This window comes from Sceloporus undulatus, chromosome 1, assembly GCF_019175285.1.
Source record: "Sceloporus undulatus isolate JIND9_A2432 ecotype Alabama chromosome 1, SceUnd_v1.1, whole genome shotgun sequence".
Classification (NCBI taxonomy): domain Eukaryota; kingdom Metazoa; phylum Chordata; class Lepidosauria; order Squamata; family Phrynosomatidae; genus Sceloporus; species Sceloporus undulatus.
Genome location: NC_056522.1, coordinates 80826439 through 80848017, shown reverse-complemented (window position 1 = coordinate 80848017; position 21579 = coordinate 80826439). Strand labels below are relative to the sequence as shown.

Here is a 21579-nt window from a genome sequence, read left to right as displayed (position 1 = left end):
GTTAAGAAAAATTATATAAAAAACAAACAGACAAACAGACTCCTCTCCATGGGGGGGAGAATCTCCCCTTCCTCCAGGAGTGTTTTAAAACAATATAATCAGGTTTTTCTGCTAAGGGGTTGCTTCAAATCTCATTCAGACATCCTGCACAGCCCTGAAGAGTCTGCCACAAAGATCACAATTACACTGGTACCCCGGGATACGAACGCGCCGCGATACGAAATTTCCGGGTTACGAAAAAAAAAATATTAATTAATTATTTCCGGGTTACGAAGGTTTACCCGGGTTACGAAAAAACGCTGGCGCTTTTTAAAATGGAGCCGCGGCGGAGCCGCGGCTTTTCCCCATTAGCGCCTATGGGGATTCGGCTAACGAAAAACTTCCGGGTTACGAAAATGGCGCCGGAACGAATTAATTTCGTAACCCAGGGGACGAGTGTACCTCTTACCTTGGCTCGATAGTTTATATTTTAAATAAGAATGCCTGCTGATGGGCTTGCCATTCAGCGGCTGCCTGGTTTGGAAGACCCATTGTAACAAGGTATGCATATGATGAGTTGGGCTCAAAGCCATGAAGGTTCATGCTGCCAATCTCTTTCTTTTAGTGGTCTCAGGGTGCTACAAGATTCCTTTTCATATTGTTGGGCATGCTTTGATTGTGATTTCCTGCATGGCAGGGGGTTGGACTTGATGGCCCTTGTGGTCTCATCCAACTCCATGATTCTATGATTTTATTGTTATAGGTTAGCTGCTGTGTGGGGGAGTGTCTAATCTGGGTTTCATGCCAAGATCTGGCCCAAACAACACCATTGTCCACTGCCTTCTGAGGCTGGGAAAATGGACTTCCTAGTCCCTATGCCTTGTTTTTCTGCTAGCACAGCTTGATATATAGATAGATAGATAGATAGATAGATAGATAGATAGATAGATAGATAGATACACACACACACACACACACACACACATATATTCATTCATTCAAATAACAAACTGTATCCATGCAAAGTCCTAAATTCAACTCCAGCACATATCGAGGGCCCACTATACTATTTTAAATTTAGGTTTGTGTTCCTTTGACAGATCCCTTTTGTGGAGAAAATTCTCTCCTCGAAATTAGATACCAGAGGGCTATCCTTGCCAAGCCCCCTGTTCCCATTTCAGGACTCCTTAGTCAGCAGTTCATTCAGCCGGGAGACCCCTCAGCCTTCATACAGGTTGATGATAGTCTGCTACATGGAGTTGGGGTGATTTTTAAAGTCTCTAGACAAGTTCATCCTCAGAGGAAATCAGACTTAATTCTGACCACATGCCCTGTTAACACAGAGTGCATCTATGTTTCTGCATGGACTCACCAATGTCTGCGAGATAAAGGTTAATCCAGTGTCTTCTTTGCCTAACCATGGGATTAGTCTTATTTTACACAGGTTCACAGATGTTCCAGTAAAGAACTGCACATTGTTTTCAAATTTTAATTGGAGGTCAGACATTAACATTCCTCTTTCAGAGTGGTAAGTCTTAATTACTACAAATGAAATCACCTTAATATCACCTTCATTGCTATAACCAGTTGACAAGGTGATCAGAGATAGGCTATAAGCTGCCATAGGTCCAGATTAGATCAGGTTCTATTCTGATTGATCACATAATCCACTGCTTGGGCAAGTTCTCATCAACTGCTTCAGGTTTTCAGTGGCTGACCTGCTATAGTCCATCCAAGATGACATTAAGAAGGGACTTGACCCAACATGGTTATAAGGCAGGTGTCTGCCATCACGTCTTTTCTGCTCCATATGAGAGCAGCTAGAATGGCAGCCATCCTCACATTAAGAGGCTGTTGAGGAGAGCCCACCAGACATTGTTTTCCATCTTGGGATATGAACACGGTCTTAAAGGCTCTGACGGTTGGGCCGATCAAGTCCCTTTGGGAGGTCTTCCTCAAACACCTCTCCCTCAAGGTCATCTTCCTCACGGCCATTCCCTCCGCCAGATGGGTGTCAGAGCTGGGGCCCTGTCGGTACGTAAAGACTTGTGTATTTTTAAGCCTGTCTCAGTGTGCCTTCGTCCAGACCCTACCTTCGTGCCTAGGGTCAACTCAACCTTTCAGGTGTCACAGGACATTCTCTTGCCTTCATTCTGCCCCAATCCTAAGAAGGACTTGGAAGAGACCTGGCACACATTGGATGAGTGCAGAGCCCTCAAAATCTATATCAAGAGGACTTCAACCTTAAGGTCATCTGAGATGTTGTTCATTTCCTTTCGCCTGGGCTCTTTGGGGTGCAAGGTACCAGTCTCGACTCTGAATAGGTGAATCAGGTCTTGTATTCAAGAGCTACTGAACTCTTGATCTCACTCCACCCAAGGGGTTGATGGTGCACTCAACCAGGAGTGCATCTACCTCTGCGGCCTTGGCCACTAGCGCCTCCCCGTCAGATATTTCCAGGGTGGCCACATGGAAGTCGCCTTTGACCTTCATAAGACATTACAAACTGGACGTGTCTCAGTCCACTGAAGCGTCATTTGGAAGGAGGGTCCTCCAACAGATTGTGTCGGGGCCACATTCTCATAGCAGCACCTCCCTCCCAGTTCGAGAGGGCTTTTGTAAATCCCAGATTACAGGAGGACAGGACCCTCTCTGCTGGGAAAAGGAACGTTGAGTACTTACCGTGACACGTTCATTTCCTGCAGAGAAGGGTCCTGGCATCCTGCCCACCCGGGTGCTGCCTGCGGCCTCCGACCCTGCCTGCCTGTTGGTGGACCTGCCTTCTTCTTCTTCTTGTTGCTGGATTGTTTTTTCTGAGTTCTTGTTTGTTCTTGGACTAGTTTTTTCTAAGGTGTTCTAGTTAACCCTTAGCTGATGTTACTAAAGTTCAGTTCCTTGATTACCTTACTAGTCGCTTGGCTTGTTATTGACTGAGGCTCAGGGGGGCTAGCTCCTCCCTATATAGGGGCCAGTCTTTTGTTTATTGTCCTTGCCTACAGGAGCAAATAGGAGGAGCTAAACCCAGATTACAGGATGCCAGGACCCTTCTCTGCAGGAAATGAATGTGTCACGGTAAGTACCCAACGTTCCTTTTTCTCTAACTAAGCTAACAGGATTTACTAGTGTTATATATGGGAAATGTAACAGTTTTTTCTGCCCCAAGACAGAGCGCATACATTTCAGGAAGTGGGAAACAGTTCAATGTATAGCATTAAATGTTGCTGAATGCTCAGAAGAGTTAGTAGAATTGCACATTTGTCCAATTTTGGACTTTCACTTATTTTTAAGAGAAGGTAGTAGTAAAAATTTATTCGGTCATTGACCAGCAACATAAGAGAAGGAAAAGTGATACCACATCACATGTGGCCACCATTACTTTTGTTGCCATTAATGAAGCAGATCCAAAGTGTGTATTCAGTTGGATTTTTCCATTTGTAGAAGGGAAGTGGAGAATGTTGGGCGGAGATTTCTGAAAACTTCCTTATGGCCTTGTGTGCTGCCTCCTGCAAAATTCCTCCAAATAAACTTTGGGGAAATGGTAGTATGGGGAATGTGGAATCAGTATAAACTATTCCCCCCTAATTCTGGTGTCGAATCCTTATGAACAGAGTCCTTCTCATGATCTAACCAAATAACCTGCATCTGTTCAAAATGCGTATGTCCAAGTGACAATACTGAAAATAAATACAGTGAGCCCGCGCCATATGTGGGCTCATTATAGGTGGCTTTCAGCTTATGCTGAAGCCGCTTGGGAATGGGACAATGCACAGCGCACACACATGGCCGCACAGCCAGTACGAGCCCCGTTATATCCAATGGGGCTCGCAAATGGTGCACGTGGCCGTGGGGCGAGCGCAAGCCCCATTGGATATAATGGCTTGAGCATACGCGCATTTTGCTTTACACAGGGGGGGGGGTCCAGAACGGATCCCCCACGTAAAGTAAGGGCCCACTATATTTAGCACAAGAAGGCAGATACTATTTCACTTCCAGACTGATTATTTACAGAGTTTATCACTCAGAGGTCTTAAATCAGGCCATCACCACTAAATATGAAAAGGCATCTTAGAATGGAATATCCCAATATATGCAAACCCTACTAACTGATGTGATATTAAATGCTAACAGCAAATTTTGTAGTGATTTTCTTCTAATTCAGTACAAAGTATGAGCCCTTTTGTGAAATTGTTTTGCCTGGTTTTGCTCAGATTTTTCATACTAAATATTTTTTCTATATACCCTTACAGCTATTTCCATTTTGACAGTTTGGGCTGTAACATTTAATTCCATTTCTGTCACAGTCCAATAGTAAGTGGTGCTTTCAATAGAATAAACCCTTCTACAATTCCAAAAGGGGTAATTTCCTATTTCTAGCCTAACTGTTCTAATTGCTGTATTACAACTGAAAATACTTAAAGCAATGTAGTTGTTAATTTCCATATTTATTTATTATCTCTGAACTACTAAATTTCCCTTCTCTGATCAAATCATTATATTTCATTGTATCATTTTAATCCATTTAGAGGAGTTACACCCGTATAAGAAGTTAACAAGTCTAAAATTATTGTTCATTAAAATTTATCTCATATTTCCAAAGTCACTAAAATTGTGCTCCAGTTTAGACAAAATGCCTTGAGGTTTAATTCTATAATTCCATGGCAGCATTCCACTAAATCTTTAATTCTGACACATATCATGCTTTAGACCTTTGTATTTATTGACTGTCCCATTATCTTCAGATGTATTGCACAGTTATAAAATATAATGCTAGAGATGTTTACGTCTCCTGCATTTCACGACTTTTGCAGTGTGGCTAAAATAACTCCTGAACCTTTTTATTTATTTTCACCAAATGTTCAGCAATAGTTTCAATTGAATGAGAGAATTGGCATTGAGAGATTATTAAATCAAATTTGGGATCTGAAGTCCAGGACTCTAACTGGACTTTCTTGGCTTCTTCTCCTGCTACTTCCAAATTATCTAAAAAAAACCTGCTATGGAGAGCTCTATCTGCCAGAGTGGGGTTTGTGGGAGAATGCGGGATGAAGGGGGAAATTGCATTTTTTTTTTTGGTTTCTGCTGATGGAAACATTTTCACAGCAAAATGGCGCAAGTGAATTCAACCAAATTTTCTAATCTATACAAGAATCTAGGTAAGATATTAATCTTTAAAAATAATGTATCCATATAATTAAGTATTAATGCTCCTGTATTGCCATATCTTTTTGTAGTTCTAATAACTATTATTTTGATCAGTAAACAGGAAAGTTGGGAGCCAGTGTGGCATAGTGGCTTGAGTGTTGACTCTGGAGACCAGGGTTCGAATCCCAGTTCAGCAATGAAACCCACTGGGTGACCTTGGACAAGTCACACTCTCTCAGCCTCAGAGGATGGTAATGGCAAACTCTCTCTGAACAAATCTTGCCAATAAAACCCTGTGATAGGGATGCCTTCGGGTCACCATGAGTCAGAAATAACTTAAAGGCACACTACTACAAAAAAGAGAAGTAACTCATGTTTCTTAAACTTTGATCAGGGTGCTCATATTTTAGCAATAATTCTCAGTTTTTTGGCCGTTATTGTAGTAAAGATTTATAGTCTGATTAACAATCATTTTTGGCCCCATTCCCACTAGCTTATTTGCCCTGGGTAGATCCAGTCCGGATTCGCTAAGCCAGTACCAAATCTCCCCGGAAAGACGTTCCCACTACCTTTACCCCGATTGAAGTCCCTTGGTGCAATTTGCCCCACAGACGTTCACATTTCAAAAAGTAGCACTTTAAAATGGAGCCTCCTTGTTGTCAATCAAATGATTTCTAAATCACTTCTGCTCTTGTCATTGGTGACATGTCATGCAGCCATTCGCCAATGGCATGGGTGCTTACCCCTTCCTTTTTTTAAAAAAAAAAAATCTGGCAGCAGTTCACATGTTCTGTCAATTTGACACATAAGAAAAGAGAGGGAGACACAGGGGAAGCCTTGGCCATTGGGGTACCTTTGCCTGTAGTGCCTTTCAAAAATAGTGCCATTAGTGTATTTTTTAAAAAAAAAAAATCAGTGGCAATGTCTGTTAAAGGCATGAGTGCTTCCTTCCCTCTTTTTTTAAAAAAATCTAGTGCCAATATTCGCATATTCTTTCAAATTGTGAAATTAACAACAACAACAACAAAAAACCCCTCCCAAACGTCCACTCTGGCAATGCCCAGGGTTAACCCCAAAACATCCCCCCTGGTGAAAGCAGAGCCAAAAGTGCACTGCTTTTATTTTGGCTGCTGTGTTGGCAGCAAGCAAGCAAAAGGGAAGTGTAGCATAATCATAATATGTATTAATCTGTAGCACAAGCATTTGCATCTGTTAAAAATAGAAATTACAAAAAAAGAGAGAGAAAGCTGCTTGCAAAGCGGTGGATATGAGAGAGGAGGCATGTTCCGCCCACTGCCCACTCTCTGACCTAAATCCCTCCCCTGAACTTATCCTGATCATGACTGGGGCCAAGTTCACATTTGCCGGCAGCATTGAAGAAACGGGTTTTCCAAAAAGAAACGGGAAACAATCCACTTTTGGAAAACCCGCTCTAAGGGGGATTTAGCCTTGGATCGAGTGTGCAAAACCCTGATCTGCATGTGTAAAAACCGGCACCAGTGGGAACTTCCCACTTTTAATTAATCCGGGTTACAATTTGGTGCAAAAAGTAGTCTGAATGGCCCCTTTGTTGGTGGAGGCCAACTTGATGTGAGATGGAGTTGTTATTTCATTTTGTTTTTTTTTTAAACTTACCTTTCTAATTATTATTTGCCTCATCCTTTAAAATGAAGCAGGCAGCAAACCAGTAAACAAATAAAATGATGATATGCAAAACATATGCAAGATGATAACACTTCAGCATTCTCTTTACCCGGCTGGATGCCGGGGGCAAGGCTTCCACCCAAGGGGTTGGGGCTTCCACCCCCTTTTCAGAGGGCGGGAGCCTCTGGCTCCTCCCCCTGGCATTTGCCAGCCCCTGAGGTTCTCTTTTGGGGCCGCCAGAGGCCAGCAAACACAGTTTGCCGGCACACCGCCGTCCTGGGCTCCTCCACGGCCCTTCCAGCCCCAGATCTCTCTCTTGGGAGGGAGGTCTGGGGCTGGAAGGGCCGCGACGGAGCCCAGGACCTGGCACGCCACCGTCCTGCCCTCCTCCATGGCCCTTCCACATAGCCTGAAAAACCCACAAAAAACTATGGATGCTGGCCATGAAAGCCTTCGACTTTACATTGTTTATATCCTGTTTGTATTTAGATACTGTATTTTCTAGTGTATAAGACTACTTTTTAAGCCAGGAAAATCTTCTCAAAAGTCAGGGGTCATCTTATACGCTGGGTGTCATCTTATAGGGCAGGTGCTGAAACTTCTGAGCCAGACTGGAGAATCTGCGGTCACCGCATATGGTGGGGGGAGTTCAAAAATGGCTGTGGCCATATCCCCACCGTATGTGGCGACTGTATGAAAGCAGCAAGGGGGGGCGCTGTACAAGTACGGTAGAAGAAAATCCACTCACCAAGATTCGTGGAAAGAAGTGAGTTAACACGGTCCCGATGACAAGGTGAGGGGGCACTTCACCGGGGAGGTGTAAGTGAAGAGTGGAGCGAGCTGCAGGCATCCAGGATGCCTGGGGTATGGAAAAAAGAGCTGTGTTTATGCTATTGCTCTGATAGTCTTGGAGATAAGGAGGGCTGGGCAGCCAGGGAGAGCTGACCAATCCAAACAGGCTTTGTATACAACAAGTTTTCCTGCTAAGTACCTGCATGTCATAAGCCAGTGATGGAGAACCTTTTAGAAGCCAAGTGCCCAAACTGCAACCCAAAACTCACTTATTTATTGCAAAGTGCCATGTCCCTCTGGCTTTCTAGTAACAAACCCTGGCAAACTCTGTGCTGGGGCAATGGCACATGTGCCCACAGAGAGGGCTCTGAGTGCCACCTCTGGAATGCATGCCATAGGTTCGCCACATAAGCGTTTGAATAAAAATTACCATGTTGAAATCAAATCTGATGCTTTTTAAATTTTTATTTGGTGTGCGTTGGAAGAGGGGTAGTCTTATACGGCGAGTATATCCCAAACTCTGTATTTTAACTGGAAAAGTCAGGGGTCGTCTTATACACCCAGTCGTCTTATACACTGGAAAATACGGTACATCTTTATCTGGTATACAGTGAGCCCTTGGTCTCCATTGGGTTTGGTTCCAGGATCCCCTGTGGATATCAAAATCTGTTGATGCTCAAGTCCAATTAAATACAATAGCACAGTAAAATGGTGTCCCTTATATAAAATGGTAAAATAAAGGTTTGCTTTTTGAAATTTATATATTGTTTGAATATTTTCAAGCCGTGGATGCTTGAATCCATGGATACAGAGGCCCAATTGTATATTTTTGTGCATGAATATACAATACCAAAAAAGTTTTTTAATCATTATCTACCATTATTAGTTCACATGCCAGAGAGAATAGAGCACAATCTTTCACTGAATTGCAGCTTATTTTAGATATTATTGTTTCAGTCTTTCTTAATATAAATGTTAATGCAATTTACATAATGTATCCATATGCAATGCATTATGTATATTGGAACATATATGGATTTTCTTTCTGTATTTTAAGGTTTTGTGCAGATTTTGCTGCATCCCTTTTCACAGTGCATATACTTGAATGACTACATCATGAGTGCAGATTTGGTAGTGAACGATAGTACTGTATTAAACCATAGTATTGAACCAATGGCTTTGCAGACTAAAACATGCTTTAGCTTTATGAGAATAAGCTTAATTGAGTTTCAGGTTTATGTACCCCCTCCCAACAAACCCATACAGATCAGGCATTAGCAATCTCTACTTCTCTTTCAAAAGAAATTCTGTTTGGTACAAAATTGGGCAACATTGGACAGAGCAAGGGCCAAACATTTTTGGCTGAAAATCACCTGAAAATGTGGCCTAGAAGGGAATGGAAGTCATGGTTTCACTTTTTCTTTAGAAAAAATTCAGCCAGTTTGAACAGTTAAATGACAGTTGAGGTGTTGTGGGTGGTTGTGATATGCAGTGTCATTGCATGTGATATTTTGCATCATTTTATGGGTGAGGGTTACTGACGTTCTTTCTAAAAATTGGGTAATGGGGTGTGGGCTTTGGGGGCAGATGGATATGGATGTATGTGTTTTGTGGGCTGCAAATTCCTGACTCTGGTTTAATGTGTCATCCAGGCTCTGAACTGGGGTGGCAATCATGTGGTTCTCCACGTAGAGTTCAACAGCAACTTCCAGAAGCAGTAGCTAGCATGCTCAATGGTGAGGGATGTGCTAAAAGGTTGCAATATAATATCAAAGTCCACATGATTTCCACCATCTTCTCTAAACTGTACCTAATTTTTGTCCATGGCTTATTGATGTACATCAGCATTATAAGCTATTGTAGAAAGCTGAATTGTTAAAACATACTATGTTTGTCCCTCCCTTTTCATGGACTTGGAGTCCATGGTCTCACTCTTTGCGGGAGGGACAAGTGGACAGGGATGTAGCCAAGGGGGGGTGTCCTTAGGGTCTGGACCCCCCCCCTTCCGTTAGATTCAATGAATGGTGTGTGCTGCCACACCGCCGCACCCAAGCCCCATTATAATGGTGGCACTGGATGCCCCCCCTTCCCAAAATCCTGGCTACGTCCCTGAAGTGGGAAGGGACAAAATGGCGGTATGCATGCACCATTATTTTCAACGGGACTCGAATATTTGCGAGTCACCATTTTCACGGGGTGGGGGGGGAGAACAGATCCCCTGCGGATTGGGAAGGTCTACTGTATACAAATAATCGCAGTTGGAGTGCAAACATCACAACAAACTGCAGTTTATCTAGAACACAAGCAAGAACCTCTTAGGTCTTCTTCATATCCATATGATTTGTTGTGGTTCATTCTCCATTATATTTCTGAAGAAGCCCTTCACCAGGTGTTGTACGTCTAACAAGCAAAAGGTTGTTGGTTAAGTTTCCCAGTTTCTTTAATCTCACTGCTTTGTAAACTACAGCTTTGAACCAGTGGAATACAAATCTAATAAATTGATAAAAAGAGTATACAGTACAAGCATCTCTTCTTCCCCTATTCCCAAATGCCAGGAGAGTCTGGAAGTTAAGCTGTAATTCTACTGTACCTTTTGTATAAGCTGCGATTTTAAAGTGAGAACTAACAACAATATTTGCACCAAAGCTAAGAGTTTTTATGACTGTGGAATAAATTTTGGTTGGTTACTTTATATGTTACATCTAAATTATTTTTAGTTTGTTATCTACCTTGTAGAGCAGTGGTTCCCAACCTTCCTAATGCTGCGACCCTTTAATACAGTTCCTCATGTTGTGGTGACCCAAACTCATGAAATTATTTTTGTTGCTACTTCATAACTATAATTAAATACAGTGCTCCCTCGGGTTACAAAATTAATTCGTTCCGCCGCCGCTTTCGTAACCCGAAAAGCATTCGCAAGCCGAAATGCCATAGGCGCTAATGGGGAAAAGCCGCGATTTCGTGCGAAAAAGCCGAAAAAAGCACCAAACTTTTTTTCGTAACCCGAATAAACATTCGTAACCCGGAACAATTATTTCCTATGGGATTTTTTCGTATCCCGGAAATTTCGTAACCTGGGTATTTCGTATCCCGGGGTACCACTGTAGGTGTTTTCCAATGGTCTTAGGCAACCCCCATGAAAGGGTCATTCGACCCCCAAAGGGGTCCCAACCCACAGGTTGGGAACCACTGTTGTAGAGCCTGTTGGTCCCAAAAAAATTATTTTTAGCTTCTGTCTGAAGATATTACCACAAAGGAAACTGGTCTTAGACAAGAAATAAAATGCCAGAATGTAGTCTGCTAAAATGTCTGTAGTTTTTCTTTTGTTTTCTTGGACACAAATCAAGCAAAACATAGTGCAGTGTTATAGGTTGGGCACTGCATTTTTGTGTATGTATTTTGCTAACTGCAGTGGGTAACAGAACAGTGATAATGTGAAAGTGTATGCTGATTAAGAAATAGTGCAGTCTAAATTTAATAAGATATGTGCCTGGGTAAAATGACAGTGAAAAACTGTGTGAGCTGAAGTCTTGCTAACTGTCTAAAAGTAAATAAAACATAAGGAAAACAATTAAGACAGAATTGTTCAGCTGAGAACTGTTGTAAATAAATGATGCAGCCAGAGAGTAATGATCCTGATAGAAGCCCAGTAGAAGAACCCACTAAAAGAGGGAGAAGACAAGTAGAGGACTTAGTCATGCTTAACGGCAGAAAGCCAAAATGGAAGTTTCTTAATGGAATTTCTTATTTTCTACTGTTTTTATAACTGATAAGGGAAAATATCTTCACTGATTGGTTGAGATAATGTAAACAAAGACTTATGAGCTCTGTAAAAGAGAAAATCTGGCAAAAGGGGCTGATCTCTTAGTAGACCATGCCAGAAGGCACAAGGCAGTGGCTTCTGCTTCTTCTTTGTCTGTGCCTTCAAGTCTGACTTATGGACACCTTAACTAGGCAAACTGTCATGGGTTTTCTGGAGCTAATTATGTGTGACTCACCCAAGGTCACCCAGTGGGCTTCCATGGCCAAACAGGAAATTGAATCCTGATCTCCAGTGTTGTAGTCCAGTGCTGAAACACTATACCATGCTGGCTACTTGTCCATAGGCAATTCCTAGAATGATAACACCATGTTTTGATAGGAGAGATATAACTGAATTTAACTCTCTGTTGCAATAGTTATGCTCAATTTATAAAATGCATTAAGTTTTCTGTGGCTAAATACTCCAGAGGCATCAGATCCCATCTGATCTTAAGCAGAATGGGAGACTTCCAATTAATACCAGGTGCTGGAGGCTGTGGCCCCATACAGACAGGCCAAAATAAAGCTGCTTCAGGTCACTTTGGAGGTATGCTGTTTAAATGATGCATGCATCCGAAGAGACCGGAAGCTGCACCAAAGCCACGATCCAATCCTAAGGACTGGAGCACAGCTTTGGTGCAGCTTCTGGACTCTTAGGATGCATGCATAATTTAAACAGCATACCTCCAAAGTGATCCGAAGCAGCTTTATTTTAGCAGTCTGTATGGGGGGCTGTATTACAGAGGAAGGAACTGTCAAAACCACCTCTGAGTATTCTTTGCCTAAGAAAACCCTATGAAATTAATGGGATTGCCATAAGTCGGCTGATGATTTGATGGCACATAAACATACACACTGAGTGGTATAATGTCCTCTACAGATGAATACCATTTTTATCTTGTCTAATATATTGCTCCTTTACTATGCAATGTACTATCAGTACCATCTACCTTTTAAGTTTGAGATATATTCCATTATAAGACATAATATTCATATTTGGGCATACTTTTCCCAAGACAATGCATAATACCTATCTTAGATACTGTGTGACATCTATGATAAGAGAGACAGGCCTAAACAAGAAATATCTATGTAATATCATGAACCTTTACTAAGAGTATATAGAAGCAATGTACCTAGACTACATACTATCTTTGTGGTATGAAATATCATTTCAAGGAACACAGAAATGTATTTTGTAGACTAATAAATAATAATAAATAATAAAGTTTTATTTATATACCGCCTTTCAAATATCAAGGCGGTTTCCAACAAAATATAAATACATACAAAAGTAAAAACAATAATACAATTAAAACATTCCATTAAAAACACTAAAAAACTCATGCCAGCTCACCGATGCTGGCGGAGGGGGGAGGAGGGCATTCAGGAGGGAGGGGTCAGGGGTAGGCCTGCTCAAAAAAGAGTGTTTTCAACCCCTTCTTAAATTGGGCCAGGGAGGTAGCCGAGCGGAGCTCGACGGGCAGCGAGTTCCAGAGGGTGGGGGCCGAGGTGGAAAAGGCCCTCCTGGTGGTAGTGACTAGTCTTGCCCCTGGAACTCTTAGCAGTTGCTGCCATGTTGATCTGAGTGTGCGGGGCGGATTGTATGGAGAGAGGCGGTCCTCTAAGTACCCTGGGCCCAAGCCATTTAGGGCTTTATAGGTAATAACCAACACCTTGTATTGCGACCGGAAGCGAATAGGCAGCCAATGGAGGTCTTTTAAGACCGGTGTTATGTGACTGGCCCTGGGTGTATTAGTCTTGCTGCCATATTCTACACTAGTTGCAGCTTCCGGGTATGGTACAAGGGTTGCCTCATGTAGAGTGCATTGCAGAAATCCAAACGAGAGGTTACCAGAGTGTGTACTACTGTTTCAAGGTCCCTCCGGCCCAGGTAGGGACGCAGCTGGCGTCGCATCCACCTGGGATGTAAGATGGAGCGACGAGTCAAGGAGCACCCCCTCATGTTAAAGAGCATGGGAGACAGAATGGCTCCTTGAGGGACCCCAGATGTAAGGGCCCTCTTATCAGAGCACACGTCTCCCAGCTGCACCATCTGGAACCTCCCAGAGAGATAGGATCGGAACCACTGTAGCGCAGTGCCCCCGATTCCCAACTCTGTCAGGCGCTCCAGAAGGATACCATGGTCTATGGTATTGAAAGCCGCTGAGATGTCTAAGAGCACTAACAGGGACACGCTACCCCTGTCCATGCCCAGACGGAGATCATCGACCAAGGCGACCATAGCAGTTTCAACCCCGTAACCCGCCCGAAAGTTGGTTTGAAATGGGTCTAGATAATCCGTTTCGTCCAAGATCGATTGAAGCTGGATTGCAACTGCCTTCTCGATCACCTTCCCCAAAAATGGCAATAGCGAAACTGGTCGGTAATTATTATGCATCAGAGGGTCGAGGGAGGGCTTTTTTAGCAAAGATTTTACAGTGGCCAATTTTAAGCTAGATGGAAATTGCCCATCCCTCAAAGATGTATTGATAATCCGGTGCAACATTGAAGTCGCAAAGGGGATGTTGAAGTCTCCCAGGACTAGAAGCCTGGAGGACTCCAGCATCAGCTCCAAGACCGACTGTGTCAGCTCGTTAAGGGAGTCTGTTAGCGCACGGGGTGGCCGATAGACCAACAGAATCCCTAGACTGTCTCTGGCCTTCAGGGTCAGGTAGGTACACTCGATGTAGGAAGTTTGACGAACATGGTTCCTGGTTAGAGACAAGGTGTTTTTATGCACCTGGTTAGAGACAAGGTGTTTTTATGCACCAAGGCAACACCCCCCCCCCCGCCCACCTAACCTGGTCTGGTCCTTCACTGAGTACCCGGCAGGTAGGGCCTGAGCCCACACAAATGAACATTTATATCTTGCAGTTGCAAATGTGACAATACTTTGATAACTTCTCATGAGGAAATAGGGTCACTGAATGAATTCACAAATGCTTGTGCAATGAAAAGATTAAACAGCATAGCACTTGGGGGTGGATTCAATCAAGGAAGTGACAGCCTTGGGTTTTCAGGACCGGAACAGGGCTGTTGATGACAGAGTGTCCTGGAGATCTCTCATTCATTGGGTCACCATAAGTCAGAGGTGACTTGACAGCAGTTAACAATAGTAAACCGCACAGGAAAGCATAACACTTCTTAATAAATTTCCTGAAATTCTTGTCTTGAAGGATACATAAGTGGGTGTTTTTATCTAACTAGGTGACATTGTTCTTCACACGTTGTGAGCCCAGGTAACCATAAGGTCTGGGTAATTCCAAGTAGATGCAGATAGCTAACAAACAGCAAAGTACCTTCAGTACATTAGAGTAAAGAGGCACAGGTGGGGAGCCACATACATTCCACCAGGCAAGTTATTTAACAAATTACTTATCACAGTGAGTTAGACCTAGGCTCAGCCATATCCTTATTATTTATATTTTTCCACTAGCTCCTTCAACAACTGTGGTATGATGCTCTTTTAATTGCACATTAACAAGATTCCATTCATATTCTATATGTATGTTGTTTTCTCATACTGTTTCTGGTAGAATGAATGGACAAATGAACATTTATATCTTGCAGTTGCAAATGTGACAATACTTTGATAACTTCTCATGAGGAAATAGGGGCACTGAATGAATTCACAAATGCTTGTGCAATGAAAAGAAACATTTTAAGATTGGATGTTCATGAACTGTATGATACTTACAGTGTGAAGGCTGTATAGATCAAGTTCATTTATAAGCAGATCAGACTGCCTTTCTGGTGTGGTAATATTGCTATTGAAGGTGATGTTTGGCTTTTGAACTTTATATCGTTTAACTAGTTGCATGGTTTTACTTTATTTTATTTTTTTAAAGTTTTTTCCTTTGTGCTATGTATAATATCTGAAATCTGATCTGATAATATGGCTTAAATACGGTGGTTAATACAAAATCCTATTTTCAGAGAAGATATATTCTTTGTTGCATGTTGCTTCTGATTACAAGAATCATAATGGCATGTGTATATTTCAGCAAATCTGCTTTGCCTGCTACAGTCTGCATATGCAACAACTCTCTAAACTGATACAGGCTTTCCTGCTGCTGCCTTTTCCCCCTTTACTGAGTGCTTCTTATTTTTAAGGTGGATTTTCTGGCATCTGCCAATCCTACAGCTATTCTGGAATTTTTTCCTCATTCTCCACCTTCAACTCCTTCTACAAGAAAGGTAACTTTTTAGCATTACTGGAAGGAAAAACTCAACCCAAACAACTTGACCATTTCTCACGTCTTATTTGTAAATTATTACCTAAAAGTATATCTTACAGTGTTGTTTCTAGATATAGAAACAGAAATGAGGAGTGTAGCCCTCCTCTCTTGACTTGCATATACTAAAAATGATAGCAATGTATGAATTCAGTTGGCTAGGTTCCTGGTACTTGTGAAGAAACACCAAAGTATTAAGTGGCTAACTCAGTTTAAAGCATTTTTAAAAAATGTTAGTTTGTATCAATATAAGGAGATGTTATTGTTATCTCTATAAGTAATGTGAGATTTTGAAAAAGAATATATGATTTACTTTCTCCTGTTTTTTGTACCAGTATCAACTATGTTGAAATATTACCAATCTGACAGGCTTCAGCAATTAACTAGACCATAGCAGCCCATGATTGTTGTTTGAAGATAGGTATTTTCTTGTTATCAGAAAATATTTACTGAAAATTCTTCTTCTTTGGTCACTAGGGAGAGTCAGTCCTTAGAGAGAGTCCACAGAGATCATTTTCTGTCCCAAGATATTTAAATACATAGATTTGTTAACAAAGGTCATCTCCAAGAGCCCCCCCTAACCACCCACTCTAAATAGTTCCTTCTTGTCAACCCCATCACTAATTGACCAAAATTACACACCCATCATAGTCTTGCCTGTGAATGTCATTAAATTGTGGATAAATCTGTTTTGGTTGTGTAACAATTGCTGTGTTCAACACAATTTTCTTCCTAACTTGGATAGGAATAAATACACGAAACTGCTTTATACTGAGTCAAATCAGGGCTACATCTGTTTGAGGATTGCCTGTTTAGATTAACAGCAGTTATCCAGTGTCTTGAGCTTTTTTCTTTCCCACCAACCTCTGCCTGAACCTTTTCACTATCATTGCAGAGTGGATTGACTGTATTTCACTGCAGTAGATGTACTGAGCTAGACAGACGCAGCTGTCTGACTGCATAAGCAGTTTCATATGGTCACTTGGCACCAAACCAGATTCTGCAGAACCCATTGTTTGCTTCTGAAATAAGAGTGACACAAGTAATGGCTTCAAGGAGATTCTGGTATTGTACATATTATTTTGTACCAGAAAATGCTGGATTTCTGGGCTCCCAAACTTTGGTCTTCCAGATGTTTTGGATGCCTGTTCCCAGAATTCCTGACTGTTGGCCAAGCTGAGTGGAGCTTCTGGGAGTTGAAGTCCAAACAAACTACAAAACCAAAGTTTTGGAATCACTGATGTATAGGATACAGGATGCTGTCCGTAAGCCAAAGACTTGCTCTTCTCCGATACTGGATAAAGACAAGAGTGTCTGAACAAATCATGGTAACAAAATAGAAGTGAATCTCTATCACACCACAATTGTAATCAAAGAATCAAAATATATGTGTGTTTGTGTACACACGCACCTTCAAGTCACCTGGCAAAATCTTAGAAATACGTGATACATTCAAAGTTAGATTTTATTTACCTTTTGGATGGAAATCTAGTTGGTAGCTATACTGGTAAATAATAGGAACTGTTGTAAAGCCTGAATATGGTTTAAGGGTTGTTCTCCAATGAGATTTGATGAGAGATTTCTGACTGATATGTGCTTTGCAGCCAGCTGTATTTTTGAGAAAGCTCACCATTAAATCCAGTGCTAAAATGAGGTTTTCACATGTAAGGTGTAAAAGCATATCCATTTAGAGTGCAAGAATTTATTTCTCTATATATTAATGTGGATGTGATCACTATGTGCTTAATACTAGGATATTTGGACATGTATATTACATAGTGTTGGAGAAGAGTACTGAGGATACTGTGGATAGCCAAAAAGACAAACAAATGTGTCCTAGAACAGATCAAGCTAGAAATCTCCCAGGAAGCCAAGATGACAAGAATGGGGTTGTCATACTTTGGCCACAACATGAGAAGGCACAATTCATTGGAAAAAATAATAATGCTAGAAAGCATTGGAGGGAAACAGAAAGAGAGGAAGGCTGTATGCTAGATAGATGGACTCCATTAAAGAGCTCATGGGTATGAATTTACAGCAGACCAGTGGAGGACAGGGAGTCTTGGAGATGCCTCATTCATAGGATCGCCATGGGTTAAGATTGACTTAAGGGTGGTTAACATCAGCAAATATTAAACAGATACATATACAATTATATCTGCTTACTTTGACACCTAAATGTTTGTGTGACTTTGTGCAGGGTCTAGGAAACAGAAGAAGAACTACTTAAGTCTGATACATTCTTGTTCTTCTTTCTTAACAAGAATCCTATTTCGTGTTTTAAATTACAATCATGTGCACACTTACTAGGGATTACACACCACTGAAAAGAATGATATTTGCCTCCAGCTGGGTTCCGACTCTTGCTTTCTCAAGCAGAGATCCACATTTCTGCCAGTGTATTTGTACCATCCAATGGGTAACAGAGGCTGCTCCCTGTTTTCTATTTCATTCCCAGGAACTCAGTAGCTATTGGGAGTTGTCTTGTAAGCACAGTTGAGTCTCCTCCACCACTCATTTCCTGTGAGGATGTGCCAGGTTAAGTTCTAGCTGCCTTTGTCTATCTTTCTCCATGTGTGAACAGCTGGAATATGCCTGGGTACATCCCTGCAGTTGTTCAGTAGCCAAGGGGGCTGAACTGCACCTGTGACCCCCTCCAGTTCCTCTTGCCTATGCAGGATGAGGTCTGTTACATGAGGAGGCACAGGATACCTGTTTCCTTGTGTCCCCAAAACTACTCATTCAATTATAATCAGGGTTATATTGGAACATGACACCTAGAGAATGCTAGTCTTAATGTTTAGTATCTTGTTTTCAATAAATGTTACTTTTTATATGTTAGCATGTTATCTGGAATTATGAAACGTAACTTTCATATTGTTAGCTGTTTACAATTGCTTTTAGTGTTTCTTGATATAAACAAAACTAGTGTACATTTAAGTAGAAAACAATGGATTATATTACTTGTATATCATTTTCTGTTTTAAATTTTGTGTGTGAGTGTGTGTGTGTGTGTATTGTATATAAATCCTGCACACACAAACACTTCTTTGGGTGTGGTGTGTTTTTATGGCACACAGTACATTGGAATTTCAGTTGAAATCACACAACTTGCACAATGGCATTCTTTTAAAATTCTAGTAATGAAAGTTGATGAAAACTAAAGGTTTCCATGCAGTTTTGCAAATGTATTCATGCAGGCTGTTGTCTTAATTCTCTGAATAAAACACTAATTTGCTCACCTTTTGAGTCTTTTCTAAGCATTGTTACCACCTTTTATAAATGTTTGTCTTATAACAAAATATGTAAGAACAAATGTATTGGATTTAATTTTTAAGTTATAAAGTACATATTGTACTGGAAGATAATTCCCACACATAGATAATAAATGATCTCTGTATTACTGCCTAACTACCAAAAAAAAAAAAAAAAAAAGACACCTCCCTTAAAACAAGGAGAATTGTACTAATAGAAGCCTCCAGGTACAATTCACTTTTAAAATGAAAATATATGAAGGTTTATTGAGGGGGGCACTGCAAGTGGATCTCCAGTCAGTTCAGACCATTATATCTTGCATTCTCCTTTTGCATATTGCTGCCTCACTTCTTGTGGTAATTAAACTAGAAAGTCTGTAATGACAGTTTTCTTTTCAGGGAAGCTGCAAGGTCTGGAACAAACTAGGATCATAAATGATAGCCTGAAATTCATTTAAGATCTCAGGCTGTTCCAAAGTTAATAATATCATTTCAACACACCAAGAAATTATTTCAAAGCACACACACACACACCAAAAATCAAGAAATATTTTACTAGACTTCCTTTTAAAATTGTGGCTTGCAGAATGGGAAGGGCAAAAGAGTTTGGTGCACAGGTAGAAGACTAAAGCATGCCTTGTTTTAATAAGCTGGGGTGAGATAGTCTGAATCATATTTTAATAGTGAGAGAAGCTTTTTAATATTGTGTTTATCTGAACTTCTAAAAATTGTGAGCTGTGAACGCATTTACTAGATGTGGGTAGATGCTTCTTATTTTTAAGATTAAATATAACTGTGTAGTCGGTACTTTTCAATGTGCATGGGCTCAAATGTATCTATGCAAGAAAATAAAATTTGTATTCATTAACCTTCAATATGCATTTATGTTACTGGAAACTTTTTGCCATCCCTCTTCCACCTGATTATGATGTCTGAATGGTTAATAGAGCACCCACAAACCAGCTTCTATCCCACATGAGGCTTTGCTAGGTGTTCTGAATGATGTGACCCTATTTGATAATCAACTTTATGTTCTAAAGCCTCTGTATATTCAACGGCTCTTAATGCTCAGTGACTGCTCACTTGTTAATACTGATGTGCTTCCATAGACACATCATAAAAAATATCGATAGGGTATCCAAGTATATATAGGGTAGCCATGTGCAAACCTACAGCACTGCATAAATAAAGATTAATAATAATAATAATAATAATCACACAGTAAAATACATCAAAATCAAAAGTACACATCACAGTGATACCTTAACTCAGTGGTTCCCAACCTGTGGGTCGGGACCCCTTTGGGGGTCGAATGACCCTTTTACAGGGGTCGCCAAAGACCATCAGAAAACACATACAGTGGTACCTCGGGATACGAAATACCCAGGTTACGAAATTTTCGGGATACGAAAAAATCCCATAGGAAAACATTGTTCCGGGTTACGAATGTTTTTTCGGGTTACGAAAAAACTTTTGGTGCTTTTTTCGGCTTTTTCGCACGGAATCGCGGCTTTTCCCCATTAGCGCCTATGGCAATTCGGCTTACGAAGGCTTTTCGGGTTACGAACGGTGCCACGGAACGAATTAATTTCGTAACCCGAGGCACCACTGTATTTCCGATGTTAGCAATGAAAATAATTGTATGGTTGGGGGTCACCACAACATGAGGAACTGTATTAAAGGGTCGCGGCATTGAGAAGGTTGGGGACCACTGCCTTAACTGAACCAACCAAAAGGCAGTCATTGACACTCACTGGCTTCCTCATCAGACAGAGTTGTTAGAAACCATACAGGAGAATCAAAGTAACTGTTAGTGTCACATGTTTTGTTTGAGATGTTTGCTTAAGGTGGTCTTGAAGTAGAGATCTACCCCTTCTTGATGATGTGGGAACTGAAGTCAGAGATAGCAACAGCTAGAGAATAATATTTTTGTCTCCATTTGCCACACAAAAGTAACTCCTTTGGAGACCTAGGAGCAAGCCCTGAAAACGTGTATGATGTATTTTCCACGTTTGGTTGGTCTAATAAAGGTATCTCCCTGAAGTGTATTTTGAATTTTGTTGTATTTTACATACACATCATGTTAACCTTATCTAACAATATAGCTGGGAGCATTGTCAATCTGTGGAAGACTTTAAGCAGGCTCACAGTAAAACAAACGGGGCTCTAATGAAATTCAGAAGAGCTTTCTCACCTCCATTGGAACCTTCTGTATGTGGTTCATTCACCGGTGGGTTGGCCCTACTCAATTCAAAGTTTCATTGTTACAACCGAGAGAACATATATCCTAAAGTATCTAATTTTACATCATATCTATGATATTTCCTAAAAATACAGATTTTCTCCACATTTACTGTTTTTTGTGTGTGTTTTTTTAATTTTAATGTAGGCTTCTAGCAATGCAAATGACCCCTGGTCAAGCTGGGACAATGCAACAACTGGTGATAGCTGGGCACCCAAACCTGAAACTAAGCAGAAAAATAACACTTCAAACAATTGGGATGCAGCAGCATTTGGTCACCCACAAGCATACCAAGGTCCAGGTCAGATGAATTTTCTGTAACTATTACTGAGTGTAGTCATGGGATGTTAGATACATACACTGTAGGCTGTTTGTGCATATTAAAGTAATGGGAAAACATTAAGCAGATTGAGGCTTTTAGATGTGTTTGAGCATTGAGATGTCACATGATAGCCTTTGTTTTTAAATATCATAAAATTTTGCTTCA

General features: G+C 41.1%; 1 protein-coding gene across 1 annotated transcript in view; it reads left to right on the top strand.

Annotated features, from left to right (window-relative positions):
* SNX9 (sorting nexin 9) overlaps positions 1 to 21579 on the top strand; it is a 92279-nt gene that overhangs the window by 48875 nt on the left and 21825 nt on the right. The window contains 1 exon segment of the mRNA XM_042446479.1: positions 21240 to 21393. Within this exon segment, the coding sequence (XP_042302413.1) occupies positions 21240 to 21393 (154 nt within the window).